Below are 26,282 nucleotides of genomic sequence, written 5' to 3'. Positions count from 1 at the left end.
TGATAGATTTACCTGATGCTTTTCTCCAAAGCAACTTATAATGTTCAGGTTACAATTATTTACCCATTTATACAGCAGGGTAATTTTACTGGAGCAATTGAGAAGGAGTACCTTGCTTAAGGGTACTACAGCTGAACATGAGACTCAAACCTGCCACCTTTGGGTCCAAAGGCAGTTGTTCAAACTACTACGCTACAGGCTGTCCCTATGAAAGAATAGCTCGTTAAAAAAGCAGCAGCTACAGAATGATTCTGTTCCTTTAACAACTTTGTAGATTACACCTGTTTTTCAAAGGTGTTTCCAGAAGAAACAAGGAGGAAATCACAAATAATACAGGTCCTTGAAAACATACTCTTTTGATTGTAACTTGCATAGACAAAAAATAGAAGAAGTGAAAGTGAAACAATGACCAGAGGCCATTAAACAGCTGCAGACGGACTGTACCTCTGAAGAAATGGCATCCAAGATCTCTGTTCTGGAAGAGGAGCTCTCCTGTCCCATGTGCTGTGACATCTACAGGGATCCTGTTGTCCTCCTCAAGTGTAGCCACAGCTTCTGTAAAGACTGTCTGGAGAAGTACTGGGAGGAGAAGAGCTCTCGGGAATGTCCAGTGTGTAGGAGGAAGTCTTCTATGGATGAGCCTCCTCTCAACCTGGCTCTAAAGAACACATGTGAGGCCTTCTTACATGAGAGAAGTCAGAGAGCTGCAGCAGGATCTGAAGTTCTGTGCCATCTGCACAACGAGAAACTCAAACTCTTCTGTTTGGATGACCAGGCTCCTGTGTGCGTTGTGTGTCAAACCTCAGAAACTCATGAAAACCACAAACTGCGACCAGTCCAGGAAGCAGGAAAAAAATACAAGGTAAGATGAACATTTAACAATTTTACAAGAAAATAGTATAATATGGTATAAATGTCTGAACGATATGAAAAATGAGTGAAGATCAATTTAAACAGCTGTTCTATAACAAGTTTATCTTCCCTGACATTAAAGTGAACAGTCATTTTCACAGACCATCGGAAGCTCCCCTCACAGCTCTTGATTTTTACCACAGATACTGTGTTTACTGTATGTAGAAGCAGTGACCTGACCAGTGTAATTCCTCTCTGTCCACAGTAGAGCTCTGGTACAGTCTGTGTTCACTATGCTCAGTGTAAATTTTAATACATTTACTGAACCATTTCGTTCTTCCAGGAGGAACTGAGGACAACATTGAATCCGCTGCAGGAGAAGCTGGAAGTCTTTACTAAAGTAAAGAAAACATGGGAAGAAATAGCAGAGCACATCAAGGTACAGTTTACCGTGTTCACTGTGGAAATACATGTTAGAGTGATGGACATGGACCTGATGACACTGAATGGTTTTCACTGCAGAACCAACAACAGAACACAGAGAGACAGATCAAGGAGCAGTTTGAGAAACTTCACCAGTTCCTCAAGGATGAAGAGACAGCCAGGATAGCTGAACTGAGGGAGGAAGAGGAGCACAAGAGTGACACGATGAAGGAGAAGATTGAGAAGATGACACAAGAGATTTCATCCCTTTCAGGGACCATCAGAGCCATAGAACGGGAGCTGGGAGCTGAAGACGTTTCGTTCCTGCAGGTCATTAATCATCTTGTGTTTGTGTCAAATTGTCTTCATATTATTCAGCTATTCAATGTTTTATGTTTTTCTTATTTCTGAAGGTAAACCCATAATAACTGTTCTTTTACTCCTTTCCAGAACTACAAGGACATTAAAGAAAGGTAATTAAAGTACCTCTTTGCTGCTGGTCTGAAATAGGTCTCATAGCACATATTTCACATGTAACCATGATTCAGATTTATTGTGTGTGTGGTGTAAGGTGAGCACACTGGTTGAATCTTGAAGAGCACAATAAAACCACTACTTTGAAAAACAATATAATTCATTATAAAGATACTGAGCTGAACTAAATTGTGGTAATGAAGTCAAAAAGACAGGAGACTCAGAAGTGACTGTTGAACATCACTGCAGATCCCAAGTGAGAGTGAAGGATCCAGAGGAGGTTCCAGGAGCCCTGATTAATGTGGCCAAACACCTGGGCAACCTGAAGTACAGAGTGTGGGAGAAGATGCTGGACGTTGTTCAGTACAGTGAGTCCTGGGTGCAGATTTGTCAGTGACTCCATGTCTGACAGTGTCCTTCTGTACAGGTCACTACTAATGTCTCTGTGTCTCTTTCCCTCCAGCTCCTGTGATTCTGGACCCCAATACAGCACATCCAGATCTCATAGTGTCTGAGGATCTGACCAGTGTGAGATACAGTGATGAGACACAACAGCTTCCTGAGAACCCAGAGAGGCTTACATGGGTGTCTGTTCTGGGTTCCGAGGGATTCAGCTCAGGGAAACACAGCTGGGATGTACATGTTGGGGAGACAGATTTTTGGTGTCTGGGTGTGGTTAAAGAGTCCATCAAAAGGAAGGAGGAGTTCCCTCAACACCCAGCAGAAGGACTGTGGTGTGTCGTGCAGAATAAAGGAGAATACAGAGCAGAGACTTCACCCCCCACCCATCTCACAGTGGTGAAGAAACCCCAGAAGATGAGGGTACAGCTGGACTGGGACAGGGGGGAAGTGTCGTTCTCTGACCCCAGTGACAACACTCCTCTCTACACTTTTACACACAGATTTACTGAGAAGGTTTTTCCATTCTTCATTTCTATTGATCCCGCTGTTCCTCTGCAAATATGCTCCATAAAAGTGTTCGTATCAAAGACATAGAGAAGTGCATTTTAAATGCCATTTTGGTGTCAATTTACGTTTGATTCTTCTGAGGCTTTTATCCAAAGCGACGTTTAACTGTTAACGACGATTTTTGTTGCGAGGAAACGGCTCTCTGATTTGCTTATGGATATTATTTAAAAATAAAACACCCTAACTGACAGGGAACTAAACGGATAGCAGTCAAAATGCTTTTCCCTTGTTTTTCTAAATAATTTGCAAAGTATATATATAACTGTCGTGTAAAACATGAAACGTATGATTCAACATTGTGTCACAATGAATGTGTGTGTTGTGTGTGTGTGTATGTTAGCGTCCGGACGAAAAGTAAATGACCCCACGTGCAGAGTATTTATAAGTTTAGAGTACAAAGTGTAAAGTACAGTGTAAAGGTATGAAACTATGAAGGCAGAACAAGGAGACAGCGTTTTTGGGGTGAAAAGCGAAGGACGAATCCGAGGAGAACTTAAATACGGAGGTGTGACGAAAAACCGGACTGGAACGCTGGACCTGGACTGGAGCACGAAAGGCAGGAGTCGACAGAACGGGAACTCGGGACTGGAACATAAACACCTATGGAACAAAACTTGAGGAAGCGGGGAAGTAACGATCGCTATTGAACACAATGAAAGGCTGATGAAGAATCCGCGACGTGTCCTCCGCCACTTGCTCCTTTTATACGTCACTAAATAGCAGAGTACGAAGAGGTGCACGATGGGTCTGGGTTAGTGGCACTGAGTAGCGCCCCCTCTGGCCCGTAGGGGTACTGTCCCTGTGGGTCGTGACACATCCACTGTAATCTTGTGCTGCTCTTCACTTACATTAATAAATGTACATATTTAGCTGATGTTCTTTTCTAAAATCATTTTTATTTTATTTTAATCGGCAAGGATTGTGAAATTTCCGTGGGGTCACTCACTCTAACTCAGTATTACCTGTATTACCAGGTTTTTAGCAGAAGGGTCACTCACTGTCAACTGTGTGTCTCCCAGGTGTCTGAGGAGCTCAGTCTCTCTCAGGAGTTGTGTGATAGGAGACAACTTCAACAAGAGGAGTATGTGTGACAGGGGGTGCGGTGGGTTGGACCACGGTCCTGCTTTCCGGTGGGTCTGGGGTTCGAGTCCCGCTTGGGGTGCCTTGCGATGGACTGGTGTCCTGTCCTGGGTGTGTCCCCTCCCCCTCCGGCCTTGTGCCCTGTGTTACCGGGTAGGCTCCGGTTCCCCGTGACCCTGTATGGGACAAGCGGTTCTGAAAATGTGTGTGTGTGTGTGTGTGTGTGTGTGTGTGTGTGTGTGTGTGTGTCTGTGTGTTTTAAATGACACGTGGCACCGGTACACGTGAAACGGCAGGTTCACTCGGATACAGGCAGGTCGACAGATGTCAACTCAGTGAACTGTGGACTTACAGCGATGTCCTCACAACACACGGTCATAGGTGAGAAGGAGTCGCTATGTGTGCGGTGGTCTTGGATATGAGTGAGAATGGTTCTGTCAGGCAGGTACAAGTCCTCCACCTTCTCTCTCTGGGTCGACCTGCTAGTGCCGGAGGTTTGAAAAGGCAATCAAGGGAACGTGATGTGCTGGTGTCCACAGGTCATCCTACCTCCATCCTCCCTCCCTGGCCACGTGCGCTGCAGTTCGTAAATGTTTGTGTTTCACAGTTAACAGATTTTAATGCTACAATCAGTAAGTTTGTGCAGTTTGTAAAAGCGCTCTGTCTCTTTATGGACTTTGTATAAATATACTGACGTTTCTTAAGCGTGTGTAGTAGGAAGAAGGAAGCAGTTACAAACATGATCCTCGATGCTGAAGAAAGAGCTATCTCACATCCTAATTGGAAATGCTTTAAACTTTAATGCGGGAAAACAAGTAAAATGACTAAAAGAGTAAAATTGAAACCGAAACAGAAAGTGACACCGAGCAGAAGACGGAGCGCAACTCTGCAGTCATGGCGGGAAGATCATCTCTCCTGGAAGCAGAGCTGACGTGTCCTGTGTGCCGTGACATCTACAGGGATCCTGTTCTGCTGAAGTGCAGCCACAGCTTGTGTGGGACCTGTTTACAGCAATGCTGTAGAGCAAATGGGCCTTGGAAATGTCCAGTTTGCAGGAGAAGTTGTGTTTCCCTCAGCGCTCCTCTGAACCTGGCTCTGAAGAACACGTGTGAGGCCTTCTTACAGGAGAGACGTCAGGGAGCTGCGGCGGGGACTGAATTTCTCTGCCATCTGCACAACGGGAAGCTCAAACTCTTCTGTTTGGACGACCAAACACCTGTTTGTCTTGTTTGTCAAACTTCAAAAAAACATGAAAATCATAAATTCCGGCCAGTTCAGGAAGTAACCAAAGAATATAAGGTTTGACTATATTTCTGTTCTCTGTTTTCTGATATATTTTTTCCTTTTAATTCAGGAATGGTCATTAGGTTGTTTCCCAACCTGCGTTAATACTGATACTTATATGTAGACTTTGAGACAGAGGGACTATAAATACAACACTGTGTCCGGTTTCTTGTTTCCTGCAGGCAAGAATAAATTGAATTATGCAGTAGTATGTTGTCTCCGCATTTATAACTCAAATGATTTCACTTCTGATCCGGTTACTGACTTAGCAGTGTAAACTTTCATTGCACAGGAAATACACTGCAATATAGCGTAGCAGAGATGATGCACTATGAGTTATACTTTTCACGTAAATAACATGTACACTTAATTATTTAAAATTTTAGATTTGTATGAAAATTAATTCAGCGGCACTGATTTAAGTGTTTATCCTAACAAAATCCAAGTACATATTTGAATGTAGCTTTTCTAATAGTATTCAATACTCAGTACTCAAATAGCTCTCGACAACATAGGAGTCCTTATGAAAACTCTCTCTCACTGTCAGGTTACATTATCTTCACATCTCTCTGTCCTCTGGCAAATAAAAAATAATTTGTCACGAATAAGTTATCATTACATTCTATATCTGACATTATTACTGTAAATTTTGCGTATGGAGCCTATTAGAGTAGTGCTTTTTTTGCTGAGATGATTTGTTCTGCATTTGCATTCTTCCAGGAGGAACTCAGGGCAGCACTGAAGCCCCTGCAGACGAAGCTGAAAGTTTTTAACAGAGTAAAGCAAACCTGGGAACAAACAGCGGAACACATCAAGGTTGTACCATCGGAAGACTGTGTTACATTCTTTTTTATTTAATTAACAACACAATGGTGCAGAACTGGGTCACATCAGCTCAGAAACAAAACCAACACAGCAAGAAAATGCAAAAGTAATAAAGATAAATGTAAAAAAAAAAAAAGCACAAGGGCAAGAGGTCACAATATTTAGCAGGAGTGGTCATATCACGCTGGTTGTGAATTTCCAATAATCCCTCCACATCTGAACATTTGCATATGTGGTTGATAGTGACATCGTTCTATATTCCAGAGTCAAGCCAAACAGACAGAAAAGCAGATTCAGTCCGATTTTGAGATGCTTCACCTCTTTCTGAGGTATGAGGAGGACAAGAGACTTGCTGCACTGCGGGCTGAAGAGTGTGACAAGACTCAAATGGTGAAGAAAAAGATCGAAACGTTGACATTAGGGATTTCAAACCTTTTATCAAAAATAAGACTCATACAACAGAAACTGGGAGCTGAAGGTGTTTCATTCCTGATGGTGAGTATAACGTATAAGAGCAGGAAAAGATTAACAATCTGTTTTTTTACACATCATACAGTTTTGCTGATTGCTTTTAAAAAGTGGAAAAATTTGATTTGAAACAACAAAGTGCAATATATCTTAAGCATAGTGGTCTAAAAAAAATCCAGATTTACTTTTTACTGTTTCAATTTCATTTATTTGAGGGCTTTGTGTGTTGATAGTAATTTTGTCATCTTTATTTCAGGACTACAAGGACACAAAGAAAAGGTATGTTACCGATACCCTCAAATTGATGTCAATAATTCCAGAATTCGGTGTCAGTGACCAATGAGTTTGGATGGTCTGCAAAAGCCTCTGATAGTTTGTGTATTCTTCTCCAAACAACGACCAGAAGTGACCGCTCATTGTCATTCCAGGATCCAGAGCAAAGTGGAAGATCCAGGAAAGTTTTCGGGAGCTCTGATTAATGTGGCCCAACACTTGGGTAACCTGAAGTACAGAGTGTGGGAGTCATTGGCGGACGATATTGAATACAGTGAGTCCTGGGGGCAGATGCACACTCTCACTGTACTGGTGTCCATGGAAGTGTGTCGTTTGTGACAATTAAACTGTGGTTGTTGCATTCCAGCATCAGCAGCTGTTGTAATATTGGTGTTCTCAGTAGTGTTTTTCTCTATGACTCTATGAGACAAAATAAATAGTAAATATAAGACACGACACACACTGTCTGAAACCACTTGTGCAGGGAACCAGAGCCTAACCCAGTAACACAGGGCACAAGGCTGGAGGGGGAGAGGACGCACCCAGGATGGGACGCCCCAAGCGGGACTCGAACCCCAGACCCACCAGAGAGCAGGCACAAGCCAAGCCCACTGTGCCACCACTACAAGACACTAACAGATTTTTTATTTTATTTCCATGAAATATAAATCAGTTTTTCAAAAACTTGTTTGCTCATTTGCAGTTCGCGCCACAAATGCTCCATCACATCTGACCCTGTGTGTTCGTGCAAGACTTCGCTTACCATTCTGTTAATTTCCCTTCAGCTCCTGTGGTTCTGGATCCAAATACTGCCTGTCCCCATCTCTCGCTGACCAACAATCTGACCAGTGTGAGATACACAACGAGACGACAGCTTCCTGATAACCCAGAGAGGTGTGGTATATACACATGTGTGCTGGGTTCAGAGGGGTTCTGTGCCGGGAAACATTACTGGGATGTTGGAGTAAAAGGAAAAACCTCCTGGATACTGGGTGTGGCTAAGGAGTCTATCGATAGAAAGGAGGAGTTTAGTATGATCCCAGCAGGAGGAGTTTGGACTGTAGAGCAGTGCTATGGGAGTTACAGGGCAAATACTTTACCTGCCACCCCTCTGAGAGTGAGGAGGAAACCCGAGAGGATCAGGGTACAGCTGGACTGGGACAGGGGGGAACTGTCATTCTCTGACCTCAGTCACAACACTCTTCTTTACACTTTTAAACACAGATTTACTGAGAAGGTATTTCCGATTTTCTGTTGTGGGAGTGATTCTATTCCTCTCTACATCTTCTCTGTGAAGGTAAATGTGAAATAAATAAATAAGTGTACATGTGAGGAAAACCTCACAAATGCGATGGCATGAACCATAAAAAAGAGATTCAATAGTCCTTAATATTTTTCAGTGTAATTTTAATGTGGTGCTCACAGCAAACGAGTGAAACCTGGTGAACAGATGCAATTAAAAAAAAATAAATAAATAAAAAGTCATCTGTGTTTTTTATAAGCTCCCACTATCCACTGTTACAGGGACTTAGTGTGCTTCCCATTCACTTTACTTCAAAATCCTGTACACTTGGAGATGGAACTGACAGAAGTGAAATTATGTGAATTCAGTTTCCTTATGTGATGAATGAGAAGTAATAAATAAAAGTGATTGTTTTGAGTGTGGCATTTGAACTCTGACCTCAGACTGAAATGTATCTAAGAGATCAGCAGTTTTTAGGTCCAACATCCCTATACAGGACAGACAGAAGTACCAAACGGCACTATGAACGAAGCCCGGAGTTCAAGCTGCTCCATTAATGAACTGACCCACCTGCCTAAATAAAAACTGCAATCTCACCCGAAACAGTGTGGCGTGATCATTGAAGGACTATAACCGATGGAACCCCATGTTCCGGAGGTTTCCGCGTTGTCCATACTGACCTCACACTTCAATCACTTGTGTCCCGTTGCCTTTTCTCAGACCTTCTCCATAACCCTGCTCATGTCAGCACATTATGAGAGCTCTGCTATGAGAGCAGGTGTGTTACTGTATATTCTGTAAATATCAATTTTCTTCCAGCCTCCACATCAAGTTTTTCTTGTTGCATTTATAAGGTCTGAATATTATGATCACAATATCTGAGTGTAAAACAAAGAGTTGTAGAATGAATCAGCAATGCAAGGTATGTTATATACTGTATAGCAGATGAAAGGAAGAGTGCAATGCAAGTTACTGCCAGATAATATTTATTTAATCATTAGGAAGTATCATGTTTTATTTAAATATTATGTTTGATATGACAATAGTTTTTTCCATTGTGTTCACATTTATTAGTCTGGCCTGTACTTTCTGGAGTTTGGCTATGTGATCTTAACTGGATTTGGACAGACGGAGGTGTTTTTAAAATAAAGAACCACTTGGCAAATGAACGTAAAACGTGATCTGATCATGTTTCACGGAGATTAGGGCAAGTGTTAAAATGACTACATTGTTTTGAAAATTAAACTTCAGATTCTTTAAAGACTTCTAATATGTAACTTTCTTTCAAAGAGGGAAGAAAATAGTGTGAAAGATTTAAATTTGGATATTGTTTGGATATGGTAACTTCACTAGTTGTGCGTACGTGTATGAGCTGAGTATTTCTCCCCTCGGGGCTTGCCGTAGGCGGGATTTTCTACATGCGCACTGGCGTGCATCAGTCAGTCTCCTCCCAAGTTTCACTTGTGTTGGATCCAATAGAACTTGGAAAATGTTTGGAATCAACCCTGAAGAGTATCGTTTATTGTTTTCTTTACCTAAGTGTCTAGGCCAAACCTACACGAGAGCTCGGTTACAATAATGAAAGTGAAACAGTGATCAGAGGTCAGCGCCGCGACGGACAGATACACACACACTACGTGTAGAATCAGAATGGCATCCAAGATCTCTGTTCTGGAAGAGGAGCTCTCCTGTCCCGTGTGCTGTGACATCTACAGGGATCCTGTCCTCCTCAAGTGTAGCCACAGCTTCTGTAAAGACTGTCTGGAGAAGGACTGGCAGGAGAAGAGCTCTCGGGAATGTCCAGTGTGTAGGAGGGAGTCTTCTATGGATGAGCCTCCTCTCAACCTGGCTCTAAAGAACACATGTGAGGCCTTCTTACATGAGAGAAGTCAGAGAGCTGCAGCAGGATCTGAAGTTCTGTGCCATCTGCACAACGAGAAACTCAAACTCTTCTGTTTGGACGACCAGGTTCTTGTGTGCGTTGTGTGTCAAACCTCAGAAACTCATGAAAACCACAAACTGCAACCAGTTCAGGAAGCAACAGAAAAATACAAGGTGGAATGAACATGTTCAACAGTCTTATAAAAAAATAGTATAATATGGTATAAATGTCTGAACGATATGAAAGATGAGTGAAGATCAATTTAAATGGCTGTTCTCTAAGTTTATTTGCTCTGACATCAAAGTGAACAGTCATTTTCACAGACGATCGGAAGCTCCCCTCACAGCTCTTGATTTTTACCACAGATACTGTGTTTACAGAATGTAGAAACAGTGACCTGACCAGTGTAATTCCTCTCTGTCCACAACAGAGCTCTGGTACAGTCTGTGTTCACTGTGCTCAGTGTAAATTTTAATACATTTACTGAACCATTTCGTTCTTCCAGGAGGAACTGAGGACAACATTGAATCCGCTGCAGGAGAAGCTGGAAGTCTTTACTAAAGTAAAGAAAACATGGGAAGAAATAGCAGAGCACATCAAGGTACAGTTTACCGTGTTCACTGTGGAAATACATGTTAGAGTGATGGACATGGACCTGATGACACTGAATGGTTTTCACTGCAGAACCAACAGCAGAACACAGAGAGACAGATAAAGGAGCAGTTTGAGAAACTTCACCAGTTCCTCAAGGATGAAGAGGCAGCCAGGATAGCTGAACTGAGGGAGGAAGAGGAGCACAAGAGTGACACGATGAAGGAGAAGATTGAGAAGATGACACAAGAGATTTCATCCCTTTCAGGGACCATCAGAGCCATAGAACGGGAGCTGGGAGCTGAAGACATCTCGTTCCTGCAGGTCATTAATCATCTTGTGTTTGTGTCAAATTGTCTTCATATTATTCAGCTATTCAGTGTTTTATGTTTTTCTTATTTCTGAAGGTAAACCCATAATAACTGTTCTTTTACCCCTTTTCAGAACTACAAGGACATTAAAGGAAGGTAATTAAAGTACCTCTTTGCTGCTGGTCTGAAATAGGTCTCATAGCACATATTTCACATGTAACCATGATTCAGATTTATTGTGTGTGTGGTGTAAGGTGAGCACACTGGTTGAATCTTGAAGAGCACAATAAAAACACTACTTTGAAAAATAGTATAATTCATTATAAAGATACTGAGCTGAACTAAATTGTGGTAATGAAGTCAAAAAGACAGGAAACTCAGAAGTGACCGTTGAACATCACTGCAGATCCCAAGTGAGGGTGAAGGATCCAGAGGAGGTTTCAGGAGCCCTGATTAATGTGGCCAAACACCTGGGCAACCTGAAGTACAGAGTGTGGGAGAAGATGCTGGACGTTGTTCAGTACAGTGAGTCCTGGGTGCAGATACACACTCTCAGTGTACAGGGGGGAGGTTCACACTTTACTGACTACATCATAAACACACGTCATACTGCTTCTGTTTGTGTGTCACAGTTCAGGTGTTTCACAACCATCTTTTCTTGTTCTGTGAAGATGAATCATCCAGAGGAAGGAACAATAACTAATAAAAAGTCATCATATTCCTTTTCAAAAATGCTCAGGGAGCAGAGATTTATCATCAGTATTACAGGGTGTACATTTCTACACAATGGATGTGGATTTGACCAGTTTCCAAACTACAGTCCTGTTATAAACTTGAGAAAATCACAGTCCATGACTCTGGGTCACTGAGTGGTTTAGTTTAATGCAGTGTTTCTGAAGTTGCATATTTATGGTTTTTACATTTTTTTATGAAATTTTTTGCTCACTCCATGTTACCTTTTAATGTTTGTCACAATGTTGCATGGAGTACTAACAAGGTAAGTGCAGAGCTGAGTCAGTAATGTTTGCATGACCTGCCGAGGCAGGTAGGTGATGAAACAGTGACTTTAGAGCGTTCCCCACAGAGGAGAACACAGTCAAGATGGGGTTTGTTGGCATGGACCTGAGTCTGAATCATGGTCCAGGTCGTAGTCCGAATTGCAGGGCTCCTACTCTGAAAGGGCTTTATCCAAACAGCAAGGGGCTTGATGCCTTGCTCTTCGGACCACAACATTTACAGCAACTCAGTGGTCGGTCGGTCTCAAAGGCATTCCGGAACTGATTGTGCTTTGAGCTTCAGTTTCTATATTGTTTTTTAAATGTGACACAGGTATATGTGTGTGTGTGTGTGTGTGTGTGTGTGTGTGTGTGTGTGTGTGTGTGTTGAGGTTGCTGCGCTCCCTGTAGTCTCTCAGGCTATTGGCCGGAGGTCTTGTTACTGGTTTGTGTAATTTATTCGTAGCCTCTTTTATTTATATATGTTTAATTACCTTCTGTGTTGGTCACTACTGATGTCTCTGTTTCTCTTTCCCTCCAGCTCCTGTGGTTCTGGACCCCAATACAGCACATCCAAAATTCGTAATGTCTGAGGATATGACCAGTATGAGATTCAGTTATGAGACCCAACAGCTTCCTGAGAACCCAGAGAGGTTTAACCGATGGGTATGCGTTCTAGGTTCTGAAGGATTCAGCTCAGGGGAACACAGCTGGGATGTACATGTTGGGGAGGCAGATTTCTGGAGGCTGGGTGTAGTTAAAAAGTCCGTCAAGAGGAAGGGGGATGTCCCTGACACTCCAGCGGAAGGAGTGTGGAGTGTCCTGCTGTTCCATAGGAATTACGAAGCAGTGACCTCACCCCCCACCCTTCTCACAGTGGTGAAGAAACCCCAGAAGATCAGGGTACAGCTGGACTGGGACAAGGGGCAACTGTCATTCTCTGACCTCAGTCACAACACTCCTCTTTATACTTTTAAACACAGATTTACTGAGAAGGTTTTTCCGTTGTTCATTTCTATTGATCCCACTGTTCCTCTGCAAATATGCTCCATGAAAGTGTTCGTATCAAAGTCATAGAGAAATGCATTGTCAATTTACATTTATGTTTATTGGCTTGACACTTTTTTCCAAAGCAACTTACTGTTAAACTGTCTGCTATGATTTTTCTTGCTGAGGAAACAGCTGTAATGTCCTTATGGATATTATTCTTTTTTCTCGTGATATGATTGAAAGGGAAGTAAACCTGGCAGTTAAAATGCTTTATTGTGTGTGTCTTGTTTTTTTTATAGTTTGTGCATCCCCTGTAATCTTGCTGGGTTGCTGTTTAGTGATATTGTAATGAATTTACATATTTAGCTGGTGTTTTTTCCAACATTACCTGCAATGTTAATCTATCTTCAATTATTTAATCAATTATGCAGCTGGGCATTTTTACTGGAGCAATTTAGGGTAAGTAGTCAAGCTTGCTATATCTGGGGGTGGGATTCAAACCTGCCGTGTTTAGGTCTAACTACTACGCTACCAGACAACATCCCCAGTAACTCTGCCAACTACTTCTTGTAAAGCATCTTAGAGATTTTATATGACACTGACATGTTGATGTAACTTAATTAAAAGTTTAAATGATCACATAAGGTGCAGTGGAATTTTAAAAAGATTTCAACTTTTTTCAAAGATTTAAATCTATTATCAATAAAAATCACTGAGAAGAATATTTTTAAGTAAGTTTACCACAGCATGGACTCTCCAGTACTTGTATCCTTAAGGTTGTTGGTTTATGTAACTGATCCTGCAAAATTTGTTGGTGTCAGTTTTTATAAAGCCTTTCGCTAAACAAATAAAAAGCAAATGTAAAACTATTTTCTAGAGATTTTTTTTCTTTAAATTTTAGCTGCCCGAGGGCAAGGTCCACTATTGCATAAGTCCTCAACCTTGAGAGTGCAAAATTTTAAATATTTCTAACTGTTTAACTCAAGTTATGTTGTATATCTTTGCAAATTATTGTCTTTTGGAAGCTGAGGAGATGTAATGAGAGATAAACGCTTTATTGTTGCAGAGTTGACTTTTTGATGCTGCTTTTACTCAGTTCATAAGTCTTCACTTGTGGGAATATGACATCGCCTAACGGAGGTTCCCAGTTTAATACACCAGACATGAAGTCCTACAGCTCAGGGCTGCTTTGAAGTGAAGGCCACAAAGGTGCCCAAAAAAGCATTCAGTAAATGTGAACTTTGTTTTATTATAGCAGATTTTTAATAAATGCTATTAATATTCCCCTGTGTTATTTGTTTTAGAAAACTGCTGAAATTTTTCACCGGTGCAAATGATGTTATTCTCACACCCTGAATATGTATATGATGAACAGATATGTCTATACCTGAGCCTATAAGAGATTATATGGAGAAGGCAAAACTAGGACACAACAGAAAAGGTGATTTTTATGAACAGAAAGTAAAATTAACATTTAAAATGTAAAACATATCTACACAGCTTCCTGTGTTATTGAATATGCTGGAACTCTCTCACCTTTGGAACTTATGTCATGATTTTAAAGAAAAAAAAATGTATATCGAAATCAGGGTCCAAAGGTTATTGCCCAGCACAAGAGCAGCACAGTGAGTAGCACTGCTGTCTCACAGTGCCTGGGTGGAAAGAGAGGATGTGGGTTTTATCCCCACTCAGGCTGTGTAGTATGCATGTTTGCCCCATGTCTGTGTGGGTTTCCTCACAAAGACATGCTGTTCAGGTTCACCTGTGGTGTGTGTTCCACTGATGTATGGATGAGTGACCCCAGTGTAAGTCTGCAGTGAGAACTCCTGCTAGTTTAAATTTTCACATCCCAATAAGGATCCTACTGCTACCCCCTTCTATTAGTCCAATATTTATGCATGCAAGAATTTCTGCTTTCACTGTGGAAAGTGCAGTGTTGCACTGCAAACAGGTGAGGGGGCTAAAGTGACATATTTCTCCATGGGTGAAGCTTCACCCAGTGGTACAGAATTAAGAAATCAACTTAAATGTGGCAAGAACCTGTGTGTTTGTACACAGTCATTCCACTACCCATGCTGCACCTGGCAGTTCATTCCTAGTGAATGAAGCTCCGGAGGTCTGGGATCCTGACTTGTGGACAAGCGGCTATGTAAAGCAAAGGCGTCCATATGATGAGTAAATAAGAATAAAATTCAGAGAGCACACTCAATCACAACACTTATAAATCCAAGGTGTTGAGATGTTTAGCTCAGAGTGCTGACATCAGCTGATGAAATCAAAAGCCAACAAAACACTGGTTACCATTAAACAGACTTTTATTGTATCTACCTGTTTTTTCCCTTCTAAATTCTTCACACATGGAAACACCACTGTGCCCCCTAGAGGAGAGTCCAGGTTAGCACACAAGGACATCAGGCCCCACAACCCAGGGCTGGTTTACTGTGAGGCCCTCACTAATGTGCACTTCTCCGAGGCACCCCGGCAGGTCAGGGGACGCAGTGACATCCCAGCCTGTCTGAACTCAGCCACAAAAACAGTTATAAAACTGTACAGAGCTACACAAAAAATAAAACATTAATAACCAATGAGAAGCACACAGCATCACTTGTACGAAAAGGACTTCTGTTCATGTATTAAAGGCCAATCAATGTGTGGATCTCTTTGGAAAAAAGAAAGAAAGCTTGTGTAATCATCATTGGAAAGACCAACAACCGAGAGCAATGTGTTACCGCGGTTCCGGGAAACCCGGCCATGAAGATAATTCAGCAAACTGACACGTGACACAAAAAATGGAGGGCACAAGTAAAGTGTCATATGCTTTGGTTGTTCTGACGATTTATATGCGGTCCAGTTTTTCACTCAGGAACTCCTCCACGCTGTCTGTGTTCCACTTGAGGATGCTGAGCTCTTCAGCGATGTTCCCGTTGTCATCCAGCAGCTTGAGCACAGGATCGGAGCCTCGAACGTACTGTGAAAGGAAGGACAACGGTCAACATCTGGGAGCTTCCGTCGCTATAGAAACACACTCCACTCTCAGACTGCTGAAGCACCACAATTACAACAGCACCTTCTGTGACAAATTAATGAGCAACTAATAAAATCAAGTTTTAAAAATTATGCTGTTATTTTACCATTAAGTCAAATTCCAATAACTTCACCATCGTAGCAACCATTTATTTTTAGTTTTACACATTCCTGCAGTTTCCTAGTGAACAAACTCTGTGCCTCCTAGGTTTTTCCACCACCTTTCAGACACCAGTCGTAAATATGAGATGAACATTTGTGTGCATTCGCTGCCTTCAACCCTACAGCAGGAGATGTGTCCATTCAATTAAGCAAGGGAAAAATTGGAAAATGGCACCTAATCGGATTTTAGCATCAACTCATTTCACTGGTAGCATGGAGGAGAGCGGAGAAGATGAACAAAAAGGTGGGCAAGTACGATGAGGAATTAGTTGTCATGTTGCTTTGTCAACACCCCTGTAACATCCTGAGCCTCTTGCTTGTTATGAAACTAATTATTGTTATCGTAGTTTTTGCCCTCCTTCATTTAAGAGCTGTGGGTAATTGCATTTGGCGGAGAAATTTCAATGGTGATTAATTTGTCTCAGGAGCGTCCCTGTGCTCGCAGCCCCTGGCTAGCTGCAGGGCTCCATCGGTGGGGTAGGCTGGGCCAGCAAACCCCTGTGCTGCTCGAAGGACTACGGTGGCGGTGCAGAGTGTGTGTGTGTGTACAACATGGTGTTAAAAGTATGACGCTGGGACAGAAAGTCTCCTTGTGGCCCAAAACACCATCATTTGAGTGCTAATCTGCTCTTGTTCTGGATGTTTACATAGTAACCGCAAATGTTAAAAAGGAGTAAAATGCTCTTGGTTTTCAGAATGAAAGCAGCACTTTTATCACTCAGGTTTACCTATACAGGTAGTATTTATGACACGTCCGACTGATGGTCATCCCATCAACCTTATTAAGTGTTTTAAGTCCCGATTTTCGGTTCTAATGTATAACATCGACTGCTCCACGTACTGTGCAATAACAGGGGCTACCTTCGCTGCCTCAGGCCGCTATACTTATTCATTCAGTGAGTCTATTAGCAACTGCATTTTATTTACAGAATGTTTTATGATTTCATTCAGGTCACTGTTTTTATACTGGCTACCAAACTAAAGTGACACCATGCAGTGTTCTGATGGTGGGGAAATGAAAAAGCAAAAAACTTTTTAGAAATAAAAATAAAAACAGCAGTGCAGCATGAAAATATAATATACTGCATGATTATTATACCGTTTTACAATTTTAACAAAAATATGTGAAATTAGTGGAAAAAATGTAACAATACCCACTACGTAGAATTCATTCATGTTGCAACTAAATCCTCATGGTTGATGCACTACGATGTAAGTGAACTGATGAACTATGGCAAGGTTATTGGAAAGGAACCCCACTGAGAACCTCCTGTACGAGTCATTCTTTCATGTTGTCATTTCAGAGACAATCCCGAGTCAATTTGCTGTGTTAAGAAGCAACACCACTCTTACACAGTCCACTTGAGCCTCCTTTTCCAGTGTCCTAATGGACTGTACGACACCCTCGTCCGGGGAACATACACACACGCAGCATTGGCAAACACACGCAGCTTGGTGCGTTTCAGATTAAAAACGAGGGAACAGGCATTTACACATCTCTGTGGCTTTCAGTAGAGGAGCCACCTGGTTTTGAGCACTGGAGTGGCTAATACACAGTAATTATGAGGAGCACAGGGTATGAGAAAGCGCCACATTATTCGGAGCAATGAAGGGGCCACACACAGGAAGTAGCCCGGGGCGCCCTGCCTCTTACCGCCTGTTATTACACTGTCGGACAGGGCTGATGGATCAGGCCCATTACTCTTTGTTTTTAGAAATGTGTGGAATTACCCATGATGCCCCTAGACCTGCAATATTGGAGGCCATTTCTTTACAGTGTGATGGATAAAAACTATGGTCTGGACACTATCTCCCCACTGACCTTGATCTGAAGACCTTTGAACATCTTGGGCTTATCACTCCTGACAAAAGCTGTGGAAACACAAAAGGAAAATGCACACAGGTGGATTCACATTTAATACTGGGGGACAGGAACACACACAAAGAAAAGGTAGAAAGACCTGCTGGAGGTGAAATGACCAGTTTCCTGAAATGATCAGCTACAAACACAAACATTTCTGCAGCATACAGTTCAGGGAGAGAAGAGTCCTCCACAAACACTTGAACTGATCAAATACTAGGAAAGCAGTTTGTGCTGGTGTTATCCCAAACCCCCCCCCAACACACACACACACCTAATTGCTCAGTGTCAATCAATCTAAAAGAGCCTTCAGTGCATCAGAGCTGCCCTGGCAGCCAGGAGCTGAGCTGCAGTGGTTTTGCTTCCTGCCAATTACAGGCATCTGGACACACTGTGTTTCACTGGCGAACCAGTAAGTCAGGTTTGGGGGGGGGGGAGGGGTACCAGGCAGATGGCCATGGACCAGAGTGCTCTGCAGTCCTTCCCAGAGGCCCATGCTCCATCTGAAGACTTGTAAGAAGTGTACTACCCAGCAGGGACCTGCCGTCTCATCTCCACCTCCTCCTCTTACTCCGCACGCAAATCGCACCACGCTTCTCAAGTCTCGGGTGGGCCATTTACTGGAGCAACACGGAGTCCCTGCAGGAGCCTTAAGAGATGCCGGAAGCACTAAATGGGGGTTGTGGGAGCCTCTATCAACCAGACGGGACATTTTGAGAATAAGCACTGCCATTATTGCTGCGATTAATGGCACCTCGGTGGTCACCAAGTGACAAAGTTTATTTCTGCCATGATCTAGAATTAAGATGCCATCAAGTCTTCTCTCTGATTCTACCTCCCCATCCAGAAAATAATACATAGAAATAAATCATATTTTTCTTCAGGCACTTTGTGTCACCAAACAAGGGCTTTAACACTTTCATCTGACCCTGCTTTGACTGAAAAATGAAAATATTAATAAAATATTAGTGGTTTTAAACAAAAAAGGGCTGGTAATGACAGAATAACCTATGCAAATAAAGTCACTAAGTGTTCTTTCCCAGCACCTAAACAAAACTCACATAGGGGCTGCGCTATAGCCACAGTGGATCAAAATTAACTACCTTTTAAACCGCCTATATTAAAAAAAAAAAAAAAACAGATTCAGCAGTTGTGGAGACATGAAAGGAACTTAAGATGCCTTCAGAAATAGGAAAATCCAACCATCAAACTAAGAAGAAAGAGTAACTGAAAACTTGGAAGGTCTTACAGCCAGTGTATCCCTGCTCTGGGCTGAAGAGTGGGAGGAAACGCTCAGGGATCCTGTGAGCGTGTGTTCATACTGAGCAAATGTGCATAAGTGCCTACACACACACACACACACACACACACACACACACACACACACACACACACCTCTCTGAATCCTGACAGCTCCCCAGATAAGAGGGAAAACCTCTGCTATTTGATACACTCTGATACACAGAAAACATGGTGTATGGGAGGGGCACTAAAAGTGAAGCAATGAAGATTTAAAAAAAACTCACAAACCTAGAGGCAACATATGGATGGTTGTCAGACTAGCAGAATATGGACTACACAGGTTAGCTGACTCTTCTCTTGCATCATTTAGTCTGATACCCATTTTGATCCATAAAGTGCCAAAGTCCACCGCATTTAATTAAGGCAAGATGACTAATCAGGGACCTAAACATTAGCCACAGATTTTTTCAAAAATCACACAGAATTGAATAGCTCAGTTTGAGCTGCTGCGTGTTGCTAAAAGCCGTGAAGAAGCCAGACAAAGACACTCACCTTGGACTTGAGGGAACCTCCCCAGTTTTCATCCACAGACCTCCAGGATAGCACCAGGATAGTGCTGAAGGAGAGAAACAAAGAAACAGCCATTGTTGCACAGCTGCCTTTTCATCATTGGAAAACTGCACCAAGGACAGCTGGCCGCTGTCAGGGTGAACTCACATATTAACTGTCTACTAAACAATCTGAATGTGACACAAGGACCTAAAGACAGCACTGCAGTGTCTACAAGGGAACACTGGTATTTCAACAACACTTTCGACACTGCAACTGTGCGCATTATAAAAGAGGAAATACAGCTCAAACCGGCCCAATTATGGTCAGGCTTAGTTTATTGATGTTGAGGAAAAAGTGCTCAAAAATGGAAAGGGTTAAGTGGATTTTATAGAGCCTTTAACTTCTCCAGTTTCCAAAGGTTACAAGTGTAATACAAGATAATAAAACATAAGCATGCAGCAATGACCAAAAAAAAAAAAGTTACGCTCTACAAATGCACAGCAGTTATGAATAACCCTGGTCAAAATGTGTTTAATGGTCCTGTTTTCAAGGCTACATACAACACACACTTATTTGTTATGAGCAGGGCATCTCAGTCTGAATCTCACATGAAACCTAGCATACAGAAATACATATAACTAACCACTGGTCTGTGTTTGACATCAAGGGGTGCTTTCAACATTAGATAATCATTGTTCAAATTTATACACAAACTACTTTTCCACTTCTAAGACTTTCAATCCGTTGAAAATTGTACTGTACTGAGGCATGCAATGACTTGACACCACAAAAGCACATCTATGAAATACATGTACCGTATATATCTTTACAAACAATGGGTGGTAAAACTATTCAGTTTTACATGAATAGGATCAGCAGGTAGCAAACTGGATAGAGCTGTCACCTTAAAATTAGAAGGACCTGGGTTCAAATTCAATTCCTGCTTTAGTACCCTTTTACCCTCAACTGACCCAGTAAAAAATTCCCAGCTGTGTAAATGCGTGAACTGTAAGTAGCCTTAGTATACAAAATGTACCACTGCAAGTTGCTCAGAATAAAAGCATCAGCCAAGTAAATAAATAATAAATATGTAAATGTATGGTTTTTCAGCTAAAGCACAGCCAAAAGTTTTTCTAATTCTGACCTTGGCATGATACCTCCAAACCCAAGAGCTTCCATTAAGCCTTAATGGTCTTTTGAAAATGCGACAAGGAAACTGGGAAGGGCGGTCAGATAAAGGTAATGGCTATAATTGCTAGCGTGCAGTGGGACCTGACAGCCTTCCACTGAGCTGGTACTGATGGGGGGGTTTACACAGAGACGGCAAATTACAGCACACGTTCCAAGTGCTGTTCGCCAACTTCCAGGCTGCTGAAGCTAATTGAGAGGAAGCAGATGTCTTTGGTGTGCCCCTGCCTTGGGCTAATCAACACACACATCTTGTAAAGGTCATCTTGACCGCCAACCTGTGTTACTTTACACCAGATCTCATTTACTTTACATGGTTGCAACTTATTAACAGAATTAAAAATGCTGACACACACAGTACAATTTCATACACAAAGTGATTGTGAAGATAGAGGAAAAACAGTACAATGTTACGTATGATGCTCTTTGCTCACCAGAAGCAAACACGTGCATAATGCCAATGACTTCAGATAAAAGCTGCTTTGCAGAAAGTAAAAGCTCACCAAGAATACTTTGATACAGAGAATTACAGATAGATTTAAAAAAACTAATTACAGCAGAACTATGAACAGAACATGCTTATCATTAAGCAGTGAGACATAAGGAAGAAGTCAGAGGGCAGCGATGGAAGATTCTGCAAGGCCAGCAGCTAACCACCCACCGAAATGAGCAACTAAGATCATCTCTTTGTAGAGGAACCGACAGACTAGTGCTCCTTTCCCCACTGCTCTGTGGCTAGTGTGCATACAAATGAATTTTGCCAGCTCCTGTCAAAGAATATGGAGAAATGCTGCATTTCTTCTTGCTCGAATGCGGAGCATCAAGGATAATTAAATGCTTTAGTGATTGCACTCTGGGGACAAGTTCACCTTAGGTTTGCTGGGTAGGGCATCATCCCACCGTCTGAATTCGTAAGTACCAAGGCAGTGCATTAGAAATATAGAATTATTTTTCTTGCTCATGCAAAATTTTAAGAAAGTAATTTACCCACAAGCTATACATGTAAATGAAAGAACATGATCAAAGTACTTTAGGACACGGTATATAAAAACAAAGTATCCTCCGAGTCTACCTGCATGGTTTATTTTCTGCCAGTCCATCTTGACAATGACTCTGTTCAAGTGGCAAATTATTTTACAGTTTCTCACATCTTAGAATGTCTATTTATTACATTCTGTATGAATTTTTTTAAACTACAAATTTTTGGAGCACTCTTTTCATTTTGCCCTTTCATGTTTAATTACTATGCTAAACCAGAAAGAGAAAGAGTGGAAAAAATCTGCATGAAGACTTCTTAACATGTAAAAAGCTTTCTGAATGAGTGGAAATACTGCAGGTTCAAATACTTCTTTGAGAGATGTGCTGAGAGTACATTTACTCCATGACTCCGTATTGCCTTGGGGTTATTTAGTAACCATCTGCATGTTTCCAATTAGAATATAGCCATCTGTCAAGCAAAACTTAAAAGGATGGCAAAAGGTGCTACCCCTTCACTGTCATATTCCATATTTATGTCCATTTTCAATGTCTTATACATAATCTATGAGACCATAATACCATACTGCCACATAAATATAACATTAATAATGCATTTTTAAAACACAACACAAAATGGGAGCAAGAACCAAAGTCATTTAGTTTTGTTTGTAAACAAACTCTTAAATGGGAGAAAGGAAAAAAAAAAAAAAAAAAAAAAACATGAAATTGTGACAGTGTGTGGCGCCTTATCACAACCTGAGCTGATCCAAAGGTTGTGACTTTCAAATGATCTTTCCAGGAAGGTAAAATTAAAACGGAAGAATAAATATCTCAACCTATTACAGGCAAACAAAACGGAACATGCTTGAGGGCACATCCTTACACTCTGTAGAACCTCTACTTCACAGCAGACAGAAAAAGCAATTAAAAATCAAATGAGCTGTTCTGGCACCCCACTGCCCCACTGCCACCCCGCCCCTACACAGAACCCCCTGAAAGCTATGCATTACTAATTACACCTTGCAGATTTGCTTCAGTGTGAATAAAAGCACTATGCAGAAATTAACCATTCAACAACCTGGGTTATGGATTGTAATAAAACAAAGTACCAGTGGTTAAAATTACAACTAAATGACTACACTTGTAAGCGAGATTTGGAAAGAAGGACAGAGCGGGTGCACCTTGGCAATCTGAAGGTTTGGAAGAACCCTAAAAGAAAAACATGAGCCGAGACCTATTTTAAACTAACTTTGGCAATATATACATCAATTAATAACAATATCCATACAGTTGGTATACACAGAGTAGGTAGCCTCCTGTGTGAAGCTGGAGGCCAGTCCCCCACTTACCTTCCTGGCTTCAACCTGGGCCTCCTCCTGGCAGCACTGCCGGCAGAAGGGGTCCAGCTGAGACAGGCTGAACTGGCTCAGCAGGTCGCAGGAACTGCAAAGAAGGTTGCTTGAGAAACCCAGCTCCCTGCAGGCCTCCGAGGAAAGCTCGGCTCCATAGGTAGAGATCTTCAATAAAAAATTTAATAAAAAAAAAAAAGAAAAATGGGACAGTGAGAAAACCTTCCCTTATCGACACCCAAAACTTCTAAGCAGTGACGAGTGGGCCTTTGCCACAGTTGGGTGTCATTGCTTCAGAATGACAGATTACTGAACAGAACCGCATCCCCATCAGTATTTTGTTGGCTGTGCCCTCTGCGCTCCCCTTCATACTGCTCTTATTAGAATCCCTGCTTGTGGTAGAAGCTGACTAGCAGAATTGAGGACATGAAGGCAGAGTGAGCAATCTGTGCAGAACCACTCTGCAAATTTCTCAGTTCTCCCATATGGTGCTGAAGTACAAAAAATGCCTGACCTCCCTCAAAGTGCACATCCCTTTCTAAACTCTACCGAAATTAAACACAGCTGTCCAAATTCTCAAAGATCTAGCTGTTCAACAGTTCTATTTTTTCTCACACTGCCAACTCTTAGAAAGACCCACTTGGTCTGAGGGCCTCTAGATCTGGGTTTTTTTTTTTTTTTAACTTGTATGCCACCTAAAATTTTGAATCAACAACTCAAATAGACTGCCTAATGATGTTCAGAAATTCAGCCAAAACCTGCCCTCTCTGATCCTCGAGAAGAGACACAGCAAGTGGTTTAACAGTTAGAATCTATGCCTTTCAATCTGAACGTTGCTGCTGTGTAAATGGTTCATTTTTGTAAATCTGATGATCTAACAATGCATGTGGCTTTGGACAAAGGTGTAAAATAAATCATAATAATATAGTTGTTCACCTGTATGATGTTTTAAGCCTAAATAAGGAACTAATGCTTTATAAAAACTACATTTATGCAGAACCAAAACAATCCTGTTGTCTGGAACATAAAAGGCAATTTCCAGCTACAAATCAACCAAAGCACTACATTTATAAAATCATTGTGATCTACAAAGGGGAGAAAAAAAAAAAAAAAAAAAAAAAAAAAAAACACACCTTATCCTAAGTTCCCATATGATTTGAATACACCTCCAAGAAGACAAAGGTGGTGCATTTCAGGATAAAGAGAACAGCACATGCATCACAGCAAGGGTGAACATGTCAAAGGAAGACACAATATTATGTAAACATATGTAAACATTGCTACCTGCTTCCACTGCAAACAAAAATAAAAATCTGTCCTGAATTTGAGCCACTTAAGAATTATACCAGCATATGTGTGCCTAAAACAACTCTAATCTCTGTATCTTGTAATTTAACTAAGTGGAGGGAAAACCAGCCAACACAGTGCAAGCTATTTTAATTCAGCACTTAGTTTTCATTTAAAACAGATTGAAATATTTTACCCACATATTCCACCGTACATTTATTGTATTTAAACGGATTAGTTGATGCTTTTTTGCCAAAGAGACTTACAATTACTTACTCATTTACACAGCTGGACAATTTTACTGGAGCAATTTTACACGCCAAGTGCTTTGCTCAAGAGTACATTATAGCCAGAGGTGGGACTCGAACCTGTGACCTTAGATCCAAACCAAAGGCGTATTATTTACTGAACTTGGACTGGTCGGCATTAACAAAACGTCATGTAACTGCTCATTATGATTAAATTATAGCACATTCATACAGTAAAACAGTATATAAAATTAGCCAATCACATAGAAAATTTGAGTAGGTAATAGACTCAAATAGTAAGTGTAAACAGAAAACTAAACATGAGAAACGCGTAACCGTTAAGCCACGTCACGACTCCGCCGGTTTCGCTTCCGCACTCGAGGCATCAAACATGTTTTGCACAACGCTGATTATATGATAACATATGTTGTCGGAAACATCAGGTATCTGCAATTAAAAACTTCCAAGAACCCGAGTAAGATTATCAAAGCGCAGCAATTCTATATTTACCGCCTGTAAAATCGACAGGAGCCACAATAGGTACACCTCCCCCGCCATCTTCGAATGTACTCTTTTTTTCCGGAGGGCCTGAACACGGACCGATTGAAGAAAAGGTGTCCCTGTAAAACGCCTGAAAAGCTCAAACTTGGTTTCGCCATTCAAACCGATTCTAACTAAGTAAATGACAATTCCCACCATATTTTATAACATCTCTAAACATTTCGAGTGGAATTTCGAATAATTTTACGATTACAAGAAAACCGAATTCAGAACCGACAGTTTCTGCGGCATAAGTGCGTATTATATTCAGGCACGCGTTGTAGGCACCTCCAAGAGGCGCCCATCCGGTGCTATTCACAACGGCGAGCGCCGTCCAATCGACGCGCGCGATGCTTTACAGACCTTTGAAGAGACGAAGGAGCGAGGCGCGCCGCTCTCGCGCCCGGCGCTGCGTCCAATAGTCGCACGGGGTTTTTTCGTGGGGGGGGGGAGTGGGAGGACACGCGAGGGGATCGAGTGGCTGTTGCGCGACACACACACGCACTCGCACGCACACGCAGAGTGCTCCTTTATGCACCGAGGGCAGCGGCGTTGGTGTGCGATGTCCTGATCCGAGCTGTGTTCGGAGACACGGACCCAGGTCAAGTTCCGGTCGGCGTCTCGTGGCTCGCGGGACGTGCGCGCGGACCGCCGCGTCCCGATCCCGGACAGCCCTTCTCCCTGGACCAGTGTCGCCTGCTTTTCCCCGCACAGGCACACTGTTTCCACCCCGGACAGGGGAGATCGGAGCCGCGTAGCCCTTCCTTCACCGCTATCCCGCCTTAATTTACCATTTTTTGTTGTTGTTTTTTTTTTTTAAAAAAAAAAAATCTATAATTTGATTGCGGTATGACTTCGGCTGTTTGATGGGGCTTCTACGGATTATGATGCCGCCCAAGTTTCAGCTGCTGGCGCTGCTGGCGTTCGCCGTGGCCATGCTCTTCCTGGAGAACCAGATCCAGAAGCTGGAGGAGTCCCGGGGAAAGCTGGGTGAGATGGGGGGAGTGGGGTGTTGGCGGGGCGTTGGGGTCGTGTCACCTGCGCACCGCAACGGCAACGTGTGCCTCGGGTCGGGAACCCGCACGCAACCGCGATGCGACCGCCGACCCTGCACCGCATCCCGTTGAGCGGTCGGCCGCCTGCGGTGACCCCTCTCTGCACAGTCGCGCCAATAATCCGGCCCACGTGGGG

The 26,282-nt window shown here is 42.2% G+C and overlaps 5 protein-coding genes across 5 annotated transcripts in view; 4 read left to right on the top strand and 1 right to left on the bottom strand.

Annotated features, from left to right (window-relative positions):
- The first annotated feature begins 342 nt into the window (after positions 1-342).
- On the top strand, positions 343-2,778 carry LOC108921640 (zinc-binding protein A33-like). Its single transcript, XM_018731186.2, has 6 exons — positions 343-862; positions 1,196-1,291; positions 1,375-1,605; positions 1,726-1,748; positions 1,999-2,117; positions 2,213-2,778. Exons 1-6 carry the CDS (start codon positions 455-457, stop codon positions 2,743-2,745), a joined length of 1,410 nt encoding a protein of 469 aa, XP_018586702.2. The 5' UTR covers positions 343-454; the 3' UTR covers positions 2,746-2,778.
- A 1,914-nt stretch (positions 2,779-4,692) lies between these two features.
- On the top strand, positions 4,693-8,148 carry LOC114909507 (tripartite motif-containing protein 35-like). Its single transcript, XM_029249404.1, has 6 exons — positions 4,693-5,097; positions 5,803-5,898; positions 6,172-6,402; positions 6,632-6,654; positions 6,804-6,922; positions 7,434-8,148. The coding sequence occupies exons 1-6, from the start codon at positions 4,693-4,695 to the stop codon at positions 7,958-7,960; spliced, it is 1,401 nt and encodes a 466-aa protein (XP_029105237.1). The 3' UTR covers positions 7,961-8,148.
- Positions 8,149-9,316: 1,168 nt separating this feature from the next.
- LOC108921636 (zinc-binding protein A33-like) lies at positions 9,317-13,268 on the top strand. The gene is made up of 6 exons (XM_018731183.2): positions 9,317-9,946; positions 10,279-10,374; positions 10,458-10,688; positions 10,809-10,831; positions 11,082-11,200; positions 12,212-13,268. The coding sequence occupies exons 1-6, from the start codon at positions 9,542-9,544 to the stop codon at positions 12,745-12,747; spliced, it is 1,410 nt and encodes a 469-aa protein (XP_018586699.2). The 5' UTR covers positions 9,317-9,541; the 3' UTR covers positions 12,748-13,268.
- A 1,762-nt stretch (positions 13,269-15,030) lies between these two features.
- selenof (selenoprotein F) lies at positions 15,031-25,193 on the bottom strand. The gene is made up of 5 exons (XM_018730784.2): positions 25,062-25,193; positions 23,017-23,184; positions 19,502-19,565; positions 17,669-17,718; positions 15,031-15,628 (listed from the first exon to the last, which is right to left on the bottom strand). Exons 1-5 carry the CDS (start codon positions 25,107-25,109, stop codon positions 15,497-15,499), a joined length of 462 nt encoding a protein of 153 aa, XP_018586300.1. The 5' UTR covers positions 25,110-25,193; the 3' UTR covers positions 15,031-15,496.
- A 267-nt stretch (positions 25,194-25,460) lies between these two features.
- The window catches only part of hs2st1a (heparan sulfate 2-O-sulfotransferase 1a), a 62,337-nt gene continuing 61,515 nt past the window's right edge, over positions 25,461-26,282 (top strand). The window contains exon 1 of the mRNA XM_018731412.2: positions 25,461-26,081. Coding sequence (XP_018586928.1) covers positions 25,958-26,081 — 124 coding nt within the window. The 5' untranslated portion in view covers positions 25,461-25,957. The remainder of the gene's footprint in view (positions 26,082-26,282) is intronic.

The sequence above is a fragment of the Scleropages formosus genome, chromosome 25 (genome assembly GCF_900964775.1).
Source record: "Scleropages formosus chromosome 25, fSclFor1.1, whole genome shotgun sequence".
In the NCBI taxonomy this organism is placed as follows: Eukaryota; Metazoa; Chordata; class Actinopteri; order Osteoglossiformes; family Osteoglossidae; genus Scleropages; species Scleropages formosus.
Note: the sequence above shows the minus strand (reverse complement) of the source record. Positions and strands in the feature narration are given on the sequence as shown.

Coding starts and splice junctions, on each gene's coding strand:
- LOC108921636 (XM_018731183.2), top strand. CDS start 9,542: ATGGCATCCAAGATCTCTGTTCTGGAAGAGGAGCTCTCCTGTCCCGTG. Junction 10,689..10,808: donor AAGACATCTCGTTCCTGCAG/GTCATTAATCAT, acceptor ACCCCTTTTCAG/AACTACAAGGACATTAAAGG. Junction 10,832..11,081: donor TACAAGGACATTAAAGGAAG/GTAATTAAAGTA, acceptor ACATCACTGCAG/ATCCCAAGTGAGGGTGAAGG.
- LOC114909507 (XM_029249404.1), top strand. CDS start 4,693: ATGGCGGGAAGATCATCTCTCCTGGAAGCAGAGCTGACGTGTCCTGTG. Junction 6,403..6,631: donor AAGGTGTTTCATTCCTGATG/GTGAGTATAACG, acceptor TCTTTATTTCAG/GACTACAAGGACACAAAGAA. Junction 6,655..6,803: donor TACAAGGACACAAAGAAAAG/GTATGTTACCGA, acceptor TTGTCATTCCAG/GATCCAGAGCAAAGTGGAAG.
- LOC108921640 (XM_018731186.2), top strand. CDS start 455: ATGGCATCCAAGATCTCTGTTCTGGAAGAGGAGCTCTCCTGTCCCATG. Junction 1,606..1,725: donor AAGACGTTTCGTTCCTGCAG/GTCATTAATCAT, acceptor ACTCCTTTCCAG/AACTACAAGGACATTAAAGA. Junction 2,118..2,212: donor GCTGGACGTTGTTCAGTACA/GTGAGTCCTGGG, acceptor CTTTCCCTCCAG/CTCCTGTGATTCTGGACCCC.